An 11,716-nucleotide genomic window follows, 5' to 3' on the forward strand; every position below is an offset into this window, starting at 1 on the left:
AGATTACAACCCATTTTCACCCACTCAGAAATACAACCAAAAGTTTGTTGAATCCCTAATGTGGTATCACAATGATTCCCTTACATGGCTTTCACTCCTTCTAAAAGCACAACCAAATTCCAATGGAAAATCAAATGTCAGATATTTGGTTTTGTTGTCACCAAAATGTGTTATCACTCTGCTTTCAATCATTTAAAAGCACAACAACGTTCAAATGAGAATACAAGATAGTTTGTTTATTCATTTATACAACAACTTAACGTGTTATCACTGTACTTCATATACTAACACAACCAAATGACCTGGATTGCAATTGAGATGGTTTAAATACATGGTGCAAGTGGTCAGAGCTGTTTGACATTCTGAACAGATTATAACAGCAATTGTGAAGATCTCCACAGACCTGAATCCAACATATATTGTAATTATATTATTATAAAAATTCCATTTGAAATCAATCACAGCTTGAAACCCTCAGCCTATATTTGTCTATATTTAGTTCAAACAATAGCGTTTGATGACCTCCAAAATGCTACAGGCCTCAATAGCATCACTGATGTTAAATGATTAATAAAGTATGGCCACGTTTCATTTGCTCTGTTAAACCTACCCTGTGGAATGCCTTTAACCAGTTCAGGATATTTGTGTCTCTGCATACAGACTTGACTCGGAGACTCCTCCTCCCAGCGCCCTTAAGGTATTTCACAGTGACCCCGCGGGTAAAAGAGACCGGGGTGAAGAAGAAGTCCAATCTGTTTATTGCTCTCCAATGAAATCATGTTTTTCTATACACCACAACATACTGCATCTTTCAGTGGAGAGGCGTTTTGAAATATCAAACACAATATAATTCAGTCTATAATTCAGTCTATAATTCAGTCTATACTGTACATCCCGTCTATGTGACACTTAAATTATTATTTTTCTTAAATTCACCTTTATTTAACCAGGTAGTCCAGTTGAGAACAAGTTCTCATTTACAACTGCGACCTGGCCAAGATAAAGCATAGCAGTGTGAACAGACAACAACACAGTTACACATGGAGTAAACAATAAACAAGTCAATAACACAGTAGAAAAAAATGGTCTGTATACATTGTGTGCAAAAGGCATGAGGAGGTAGGCGAATAATTACAATTTTGCAGATTAACACTGGAGTGATAAATGATCAGATGGTCATGTGTCACATACAGAGGAGACAGAACATGCAACAGTTGTGTCAGAGAACACAACACTGAAAAAGATTAGACATGAAAGTTGTGGCAAATCTTTCAGGTGACATTTAAGTAATTGTCCCCCTATCATCCTTTAGATATGTCCTATACATTGTACACACTGTTGTCATATTCTGATGGTATTCCTAAAGCTGGAATCCTTAATGTTGAAACAACCACGTCCGCTTACAATGTTTTTCCCCCTCTGACATCATTGCACGTGCGATAAAAGAGCACAGTATGAACCGATTAAAATATTTACCACGATTCGCGATGCTCCTCAGCTCAGCAACAAAAACAACAGTGGTGGAGCAGCCAGTAGTAATGTTTCCCCCAACTGCAGATTCCATCTTTAACCCAATTGACTTAACTTTTCCCATAGCTTTTTCTCCAAAGCTGCCCTTGTGGTCCGTCTTCCACACTACCACCAGAGCTCACCCCCTCCACTACTCCGTGTGCTGGCCCTCTCCCTCCCCTGCAGCTTCAGCATCTCCGTCACACTCCTGGCGTAAACATCTCTCAGGTTCACCCCTCCTCCCCTTGCTGCCCCACCCACCTCCGAGTCACCCAGCGAACCCCGCGCCAGCCTCTTGAGCGCCTCCCCGTGCCGCAGCGCCGCCTCCTTCATCTTGAGAGTGAAGTAGCAGGCAGAGAAGCGGTCATTGATGATAGCAATGGGCAGTGCCAAGATCAGGATTCCAGACAAGATGCAGAGAAAGGCCAGCACCTTGCCCAGGGTGGTGTCGGGGCGGATGTCTCCGTAGCCCACCGTGGTCATGGAGGTGGTGGCCCACCACCAGGCACACGGCACGCTGCTGAAGGAGGTACCGGGGATGTCATGCTCCAGGGCAAACTCCACCATGGCGAAGATGGAGATGCCCACGAAGAGGAAGAGAAGCAGGAGACCCACCTCCTCGTAGCACTGGGTGATGGTCAGACCCAGGGACTTGAGGCCTGGGAGACACAGGGATACAGAGGGCTGGGGTTAATTATACATCTTGTAAGGAGATTAAATGACAGATTACTTATTCAGGTCGTACACCTGAAAGTGCACTGTCTAACATTATATAGTCTGACGGCTGTCTGCACTGACGCGTTAGAATGATGCCATCTGTAGGAAGACCATGCTGAAAGTGTACACTTTTGATGGTATGCAAAATAATTTACCTGAATAATTAACTCTTAAATCAGTCTTAATACTCACTTGCCTAACATGAAGGTACTGTAGTGCATCTATCCAATTTATACACTGTATTCCACAAACAGCTAATATAAACAACAACAAGTGTGGATGTGCGAAACTCATGACTGAGTTTAGTGGGGAAAGTTTAACAGCAAGCTGGCAGTTAAAACAAGTGCAAAAACTGTAAATATACACAACTGAGCAGGTGGTAGAACTATTCACACGCTGAGATTGAGCAGGTGGTAGAACTATTCACACACTGATATTGAGCAGGTGGTAGGACTATTCACACACTGAGATTGAGCAGGTAGTAGAACTATTCACATGCTGAGATTGAGCAGGTGGTAGGGCTATTCACACACTGAGATTGAGCAGGTGGTAGGACTATTCACACACTGAGATTGAGCAGGTGGTAGGACTATTCACACACTGAGATTGAGCAGGTGGTAGGACTATTGACACGCTGAGATTAAGCAGGTGGTAGGACTATTCACACACTGAGATTGAGCAGGTGGTAGGACTATTCACACGCTGAGATTGAGCAGGTGGTAGGACTATTCACACTGAGATTGAGCAGGTGGTAGGACTATTCACACTGAGATTGAGCAGGTGGTAGGACTATTCACCCGCTGAGATTGAGCAGGTGGTAGGACTATTGACACACTGAGATTAAGCAGGTGGTAGGACTATTGACACGCTGAGATTGAGCAGGTGGTAGGACTATTCACACACTGAGATTGAGCAGGTGGTAGGACTATTGACACGCTGAGATTAAGCAGGTGGTAGGACTATTCACACACTGAGATTGAGCAGGTGGTAGGACTATTCACATGCTGAGATTAAACAGATGGTAGGACTATTGACATGCTGAGATTGAGCAGGTGGTAGGACTATTCACACACTGAGATTGAGCAGGTGGTAGGACTACTCACACGCTGAGATTGAGCAGGTGGTAGGACTAGTCACACGCTGAGATTGCTTGTAAAGCTCTCAAAACTCCTCAAGTAGAAAATAGATATTGGGTGAAGTTTACCAAGTATAATTTATGTTCTTTTTATCAAATATCTGGCCACTTAAATAAATGGACTTAAAAGGTAATCACTAGTCACTTTAAATGATGCCACTTTAATTATGTTTACATATCCTACATTACTCATCTCATGTCAATACTTTATTCTATACCATCTACTGCATCTTGCCTATGCCACACACCATCGCTCATCCATATATTTATATGTACATATTCTATTCATCCCTTTACATTTGTGTGTATAAGGTAGTTGTTGTGAAATTGTTATTCGTTAGATATTAGTGCACTGTCGGAACTAGAAGCACAAGCATTTCGCTACACTTGCATTAACATCTGCTAACCATGTGTATGTGACCAATAACATTTGATTTGATCAACTGAAACACTATTGTGAAACTATATGGGATCAAAATGAGACCTAGCTAGCACATTTGGTTCTTTGGAAGTTGTGGGAAAGCCCGTTTTTGGTTTCCATTGGTTCTGGAAATGAAGCCGTAAGTTTCATGAGCGGTAAAACTGAACGTTTATTAAACGTTCTGAGAATTTTGCCTGTTCTGGGTTCATTTTTAGGTAGGTTCTGAGAACAGAAGTGAACATTTTGCCTGTTCTGGGTACATTTTTAGGTAGGTTCTGAGAACAGAAGTGAACATTTTGCCTGTTCTGGGTACATTTTTAGGTAGGTTCTGAGAATGTTTGACTATTTATAGGTTATTTGAAGGTAATTAAACCATGTTCTGAGAACATGTTTCAATAAGCCTTAACACTGCAAGCTTAGTTTGGATTAACGATGTTCAACTCCAAGCACAGATAGGACACATGGACATTTATCTGCTTAGGCATTAATCATCAAACAAATAAAGAAATGTTTTATGGCACAGCGTCAGTAAGATTCATACCTATGCTCATCTGTTCTCTATCCATGGAATTAGTCCATTGTGCCACTGCTCATACAAAGCTGTTTATTATAGTCTATTCAAACATTTTAAAGGAACACTTAACACGATGGATGATAGTGAGTTTTGTTGATGCTGAGAACAGAATGTATATATTTTTCATTCACATTCCTAAAATGTTCTCTGAACATTACTGAAGTTTTCTTGTGGTTTTATGGAAGTTTTCATAATGTTCTCAGAACAATTTGAGAACATGACTAAATAGAATCATGAGGAAACCTATAGGAAACATTATGCTGAACTACTGAAATTCACACAGAAGAACGTTGTATCTTAACGTTCTCGGGAAACAATGTGAGAATATGACTTTAAATAGAACCACGAGAAAACCTAAAGGAAACGTTATGCTGAAGTTCTGACATTTCTTAACATTCTCTGAACTATTTGAGAACATTCCCAATTTCAAACGAGTTGGAGAGCATTCTTAGAACATTACCAAAATTGAAATGAAATGTAACCAATGTTTGAACATTTAGGACACGTTTTGTTGAAGCAATTTTTTGGGGGTCAAGTTCCTTAAATGTGCTGAGAATGTTACAAAGTCAAGCAACTATCCTGCACCATTCCAAGAAGTATGTGGGAAGGTTGTATGCAAAACAACCATAGGACAACCACGCTCTCACCAAGCTCTAAGAAACATATGGTTCTCAGAACGTTGTGTGCTAGCTGGGTCCTTTATTAGATTATATGGGTGCTTTCCAAGAGCACAAACAAGGAGGGTTCATAATAATAACACACTCTCAAGGACAACGCCAGCTTTACCATTTCTCTGAGCTTCAGGTATCTGTTTTCATATTGCTTTTGCATGATCTTTTTTTCCCTTTATCTAATCAGATTAGAAAGACACCCTGAGTGCTGTGTCCAGAGAGCTTCAGGAGCAGAGGAAAGAGTGATATTATATTCAAATAGGAGATAAGTATAAAAAGGAGGCTGTAGTTTTTTTCCTCATCTTTGTTTGCAAAATGATACAGTTATCGGGATGCAGCTTTGTTCAGGATATTGTTACAGACATATTGTCACACACATGGCAAGAACACTCCTGCTTTTATAGTTTGACTAAAGTCACTTTAGTCAGATCGTGGGACTTAAACTGAGCAAATGTCATAGACTCCTCAAGGATATCAAGATGTCCCAGCATGTAGACAAAGTGGAGAACATGCCCTGTAAATCCACACTTTTCCCCTAAAAGCATCTGTTTTATTAATTGCCATCACCCAGAGTGAGAAATCTATTTTTCTCTCTTTCTTTTCCTGATGCTATACTTACTTAATTTGTTGAAGTAGCATACTAGAGGGAATATGTCACAATCCCTCGCCAAAATCCGCAACATCCAAGCCATTCACGCGCACGGATGCAAATTTACACAGACAGACACAAATGGACTCAGGAACATTCACCTGTCAGGCCCGCCTTTCTCAATCCCCTGAGGAAATTTGTGAAATATGAATTAATATTTTTCTCTCCTTCTCCTAGCCTGTCATCGTTCCCTTTCTCACTCTTGCTATTTAGTTCTCTGTGAAGCATTTATTTGGGCTGCAATTTCTGAGGCTGGTAACTCTAATGAACTTCTCCTCTGCAGCAGAGGTAACTCTGGGTCTTCCTTTCCTGTGGTGGTTCTCCATCATAGGGCATGATGTTTTTTTGCGGCTGAACTTGAGTTCTTGAAATTTTCCAGATTGACTGATCTTCATGTCCTAAAGTAATGATTGACTGACTGTCATTTTATTTGCTTATTTGAGCTGTTCTTGCCATATCGACTTGGTCTTTTACCAAATAGGGCTACCTTCTGTATACCACCCCTACCTTGTCCCAACACAACTGATTGGCTCAAACGCATTAAGAAGGTAAGAAATTCTACAAATTAACTTTGAACAAGGCACACCTGTTAATTGAAATGCATTCCAGGTGACTACTACAAATGATTATACTGTAAGTGTCACGCCCTGATCGGTTTCACCTGTCCTTGTGCTTGTCTCCACCCCCCTCCAGGTGTCTCCCATCTTCCCCATTATCCCCTGTGTACTTATACCTGTGTTTTCTGTTTGTCTGTTGCCAGTTCGTCTAGTTTGTCAAGCTTACCAGCGTTCGTCCTGTCAGCTCCTGTCTTTTCCCAGCCTCTCTTTTTCTCGCCCTCGTGGTTTTTGACCCTTGCCTGTCCTGACCCTGTACCTGCCCGCCTGACCACTCTGCCTGACCCTGTACCTGCCCGCCTGACCACTCTGCCTGACCCTGAGTCTGCCTGCCGTCCTGTACCTTTGCTCCTACTCTGGATTATCCACCCCTGTCTGCATTGACCTGTTGTTTGCCTGCCCCTGTTGTCACAAACATTGTTACTTAACATAGTCTGCACTTGGGTGTTACCTTGATAGTATGTATAGATAGATGACTACATTACCTGTGGAGTGGCGTCCCAGTTTGAGCATGCGCAGGGACCTCATGAGCCTGAGCAACTGTACCACGCGGCCCATGTTCTCCAGCTCTGTAGAGCCACCGTGCAGAATCTCAACTGCCAGAGTCACATAGAAGGGCAGGATGGCTAGCAGGTCAATCACATTGGGAACACTACGGGTGAAGCGGCACTTGTCGCGTACGCAGACGAAGCGTAGCACCAGCTCGCCAGTGAACCACACCACGCACACATATTCCAGTGCATCCACGAAGAAAGGTGTACCCCCGTCACTGCCCCCACTCTCGTCACCGATCCCGTTCCCACCCACATCCCCCAGGTCCAGCGAGATGAGCACAATGTTGACAATGGATACCGCCACGAAGATGATTGACAGCGTGCCGAAGGCGCGTGCCGCTCGTGAAGACTCTGGCTTCTCCAGCAGGTCCCACAGGCGCCGGCGGAGATCTGGGCACGCGACGTCGTTGAAGTCTTCGTCCTGGCTTTCGTCAGCCTCAGCCTCGTTCCGTATGTCCAGGCTCTCCTTGAGCTCCTTGCGGCGGTAGTAGCGTCCCCGGCAGCAGGGATCGATGCAGAGCTCGTCGATGCCCCAGTACTCAATCTCCTGGAGGAAGGAGAGCACGCAAAGCTCCTCCCTGACATGCAGGTGGCCTGTGCGGTAGAAGTTTATCACATACTGGAAGGTCTGTGAGTTGCGGTCAAAGAAGAACTCATTCTCCAGGAAGTCAGTGTCGTCGCAGAGCTCTAGGGCAGAGTCCCGTGTCGACAGGGCCAGCTTGCCCAGCCGGGTTTCTGGGTGGGATGCCAGCAGCTCCTGGGAGAGAACGTAGCGGCTGCCACCCACATTGATGGTGAAGAAGTCCAGTGGGTCGCCACAGACAGGAGGGGGCTCGCTGTAGAAGACGCTGGAGTCTATGGACAGGAAGGAGGTGCTGTCCCCGTAGAACTCAGCTGGGCTGGATGAGCTGCTCATCATGGCGGTCACAGGCCTGGCTGGGGTGGAGGGGAAAACCTGAAGGGCACCTGGAGTGCAGTTGGGTATCAAGGAAAAGGTAAAACACTGAGGTCAACAGTTGTTCAGGTTCAAAATAGTGATTGGCACCAAAGCCAATTAAGACCACCTAGAGAACAGTTAACATGTAAGTCAGAATCTTCACAATAATTCCAAGAGGAATTCTCTACTCTGTCCCTGCTTGTTCCATCCCCTGTGTAGCCTATTAGCCTTGTGAGAAGGGAATACACTTTACAGCTTGGCTAGAAGCAGCCATTAGTTATCCGTAATCCTCAGTTAAACTCCTTCTGCTCCCTGAATGAAGAAATCCACATTGGCTGCTCCTACCAAGAGCATTGTGTCTGACATCAAATGAGTGAGAGGGAGAGAGAGAGAGAGAGAAAGAGAGGGGAGCGAGAGAGAGGGAAAGAGCCTCTGGCCATGTCCTAGTTATTCAAAGCTCTTTGTGGAGATTTAAATATTTTAGCTGGCCTACCTAATATTCCTATTCCCGTAATAATTAATTCCCTTTGTTAAGTCTATCTGCTATCTAACATCCTCATGGTGGTAATTAAGTCGCACATATTTAAAAGATAAATCTTGAAAAATGGATATCAGAGCAGTTGATCTGTTGGCAAGAACACAGACACTGTAGAATGTGCTCACCTGTCATGACCGAAAGGAACAACCATATAGTGAAAACATGCTCTGTGTGTAAAAGTAGTGAAGGTGATGATGATTTTCCATCATTTTAAGTGAAAGGAGGAAGATAATACCTATGCTATATCAATTGATATTGTAACAAATCCAAAAGGGTTATGTAATGAACACGAGGGGTGACAGAGAGCTGGTTTCAAGCGCAGGGCGCAGCAGGTGTTTATTGTAAAGGACCACAGGAGGAGGCAGGTAGCTGGGTCCAGGGGCAGGCAGAAGGTCATACACAGGGAGTCCAAAAGCGCTACAGTACAGGCAGGAAAAAGGCTAGTAACGTCGTCCGGGAGATCAGGCAATAGGTTGATAACAGGAAATCCGACAGGCTAAGGTACAGGCAGGGAATATGCAAAAGGCGTCGTTAGTGAGGCAGGCAAAAACGATCATACACGGGAGGAGTAAATCACGGGAAAAACAGAGCGTGTCACAAAACAAACAATACCTCACAGTGATGGGGGTGCAAAGAACTGAACAAAATCGTGTATGATAATGACATACAGGTGATTAGAATTCAGGTGATTGGGATGTGGAGAGTGAGCTGCATTCAGGGGATCTACGTGTTTGAGAGTGTGAGTTGGAAGCAGACGTTACAGGGCAAACTGTCGATTGCAATTTAAATAAAAAACGTCTGATCCTACCAAACAAGTTACTGAGTATGGAGATATTCTGATTATGTTAACTCTACATGTTTCTAAGCTCTCTAAATGGCTGTGTGAGCAAATACACATATAGAAAATAAAATAAGACGCCAGAATCACGAGTAAATTGGATTTTCTTGCAGGCAATCACGTTAACGAATGTGGTCATTGCAGAAGATATTTGATGAGCATACTGTATCATAACTGGCCGTGATTGGTGCCATAGGGCGGCGCACAATTGGCCCAGCGTCGTCTGAGTTTGGCCGGTGTTGGCCGTCATTGTAAATAAGAATTTGTTCTTATTAACTGACTTGCCTTGTTTAAAAAAATACATGACAGAAAAGGCAGGATAAATGGGGGTGTCTAGACAATAACATTGTAAAATGGCACCCTATTATACAATAACTACAACAACATTATATTACTGGCTTAACATCATAATGAAAACGAAATGAACTCATGTTTTTAATTTCACTTGCAAATAAAATAACTACCGACATTTTGTAAGCCTAATGGGTGAGCAGTTTGTAATTATGTAATAACAGAGCACCACATGTGTTTCTAATGACAAATAGCTGTAGATATTCTTGCTATAATATAAATCATGAATAAATATGCAATATAAGTTGCTGTCAATTATTTATTACATTGAAATAAAGTATTAATACGTTTTGCATTAAATAGTTATTTGTTGTCAGAGAAATTAGGTTACTGGAATGAACCATCTCTGAAAGATTAGGCTGTACTGTATCAAGTGGACCACCAAACTACAGTAGTAGTCACGAAACTAGCCCGACTAATATAATTTAGCCAATTTAACAACTTAACAAGGGGGAAAAGATTGGTCTTACCTGGCTATATATCGAGAGTTTTCATCTTGATAAAAGGGATGGTTGAGATTTCCATTCTCTCCATTAGCCAAGTTCTTTTTTATACTCTGCGTAAAACAGCCAGTTATGCGTTTTGACACTGGTGTTGGTCATGATTCTTATCTTCTTGCGAGCAGAAGTGAAAAAGAGCGCCAGTTACTCGAAGAAACATGACAAAACTCGTGCGTTTCAGACAGCTCTATGACCTCAGATGCGCACCGCGCACTCGACCATCTTGGCTCTGTCCTTGTTATTGTCCCTATCCCTTTAAAGTTGAAATAAAAAATGGTTTAAGGTTATGGTTAGGTAAGGTTTATGGTTAATGGTAGGGGTTAATGTTATGGTATGGAGGAACCAATGATTCCGGATTGTTCTAACCCTTTTAGCTCGCGGTGCTTTTTCAAAATGTTGAGTAGCAACGAGCACACGCAAGGAGTGGCGTTAGGAGCGAACTGTTTTTCTGAATATAGCGCATGCAAATGTCTTATGATGGATCTTTAAAAATCCAATTTAGCCTATTCATATTAGAAACCATTAAAATAAATATTTCATAATGAGTTTTGAACGTTAATGATATTACGTTATGCAGATGGATATTTCCAGAGAAATGGCATTTTAAACAATTTCACAAAATTGTTCCATCAAAAAAATGTGACCCATCTCAAAGGTTTTTTAACTGCAACACATTTTTTTGTCCATTCAAACATGTCTCTGAAAAGGGGCTCATCTACATGCACCATTGTTAACATCAGCTCATATGCATTTGCAAAAGTCCCCCAATCATTTGCTTTGAATCAGACAGAGCCAGGGGCCCTCAATTAAAATTTCCCCTGCCATTTCAGTTCTTAATAATGATATTTATTTTCCTTCCTTGTTTTATGAGAGGAAGCCAAGGAAGAGGAGAAACGTCAAAGTATTTTTTGTAGGATTTTGGTGCTTAAAATATCCACATCTATTTGTATAGATCCAGGACACTATTTTCAAAGGTAGGTTCATGAATTCCCATTTCTTCTCTACTTGTCACAGTTCACCTTCCGTTGACCCCAGAAAGCCCTAGGGTCTTTTCTTCACTACCCATGACAATTATGGAAGCATTATAAAAGCGTTGCGACAGGCTTTGTCTGCTGTGACTGCACCTCCACAGCTCTCCAGACATGCAATTACTGTCCATATATAGGTGGCGCTTCTCACATTGTTCACCCGTGTGCATGGAAAGAAAATGTATAAAACAGGATATAATGGGCCCTAGGTGACATGCAGGACATCAGGATCCAGGTTTATCTGTTCAGTGTCTACCAAAAATGATGGTTTCAAGTTCATATGGCTACAGAGTTAATAAACCCAGCAAAGAAACGTCCCCTTTTCAGGACCCTGTCTTTCAAAGATAATTCATAAAAATCGAAATAACTTCATTGTAAAGGGTTTAAACACTGTTTCCCATGCTTGTTCAATGAACCATAAACAATTAATGAACATGCACCTGTGGAACGGTCGTTAAGACACTAACAGTTTACAGACGGTAGGCAATTAAGGTCACAGTTAAGAAAACTAAGGACACTAAAGAGGCCTTTCTACGGACTCTGAAAAACACCAAAAGAAAGATGCCCAGGGTCCCTGCTCATCTGTGTGAACGTGCCTTAGGCATGCTGCAAGGAGGCATGAGGACTGCAGATGTGCCCATGGCAATAACTTGCAATGTTCGTACTGTGAGACACCTAAG

The 11,716-nt window shown here is 42.5% G+C and overlaps 1 protein-coding gene across 1 annotated transcript; it reads right to left on the bottom strand.

The window, feature by feature from the left end:
* Positions 1-215: 215 nt before the first annotated feature.
* LOC109901715 (potassium voltage-gated channel subfamily V member 1-like) lies at positions 216-10,452 on the bottom strand. Its single transcript, XM_031786842.1, has 3 exons — positions 9,979-10,452; positions 6,776-7,810; positions 216-2,168 (listed from the first exon to the last, which is right to left on the bottom strand). Exons 2-3 carry the CDS (start codon positions 7,761-7,763, stop codon positions 1,636-1,638), a joined length of 1,521 nt encoding a protein of 506 aa, XP_031642702.1. The 5' UTR covers positions 7,764-7,810; positions 9,979-10,452; the 3' UTR covers positions 216-1,635.
* Between the last annotated feature and the right edge of the window lie 1,264 nt (positions 10,453-11,716).

Source organism: Oncorhynchus kisutch, linkage group LG13 (genome assembly GCF_002021735.2).
Source record: "Oncorhynchus kisutch isolate 150728-3 linkage group LG13, Okis_V2, whole genome shotgun sequence".
Lineage (NCBI taxonomy): Eukaryota > Metazoa > Chordata > Actinopteri > Salmoniformes > Salmonidae > Oncorhynchus > Oncorhynchus kisutch.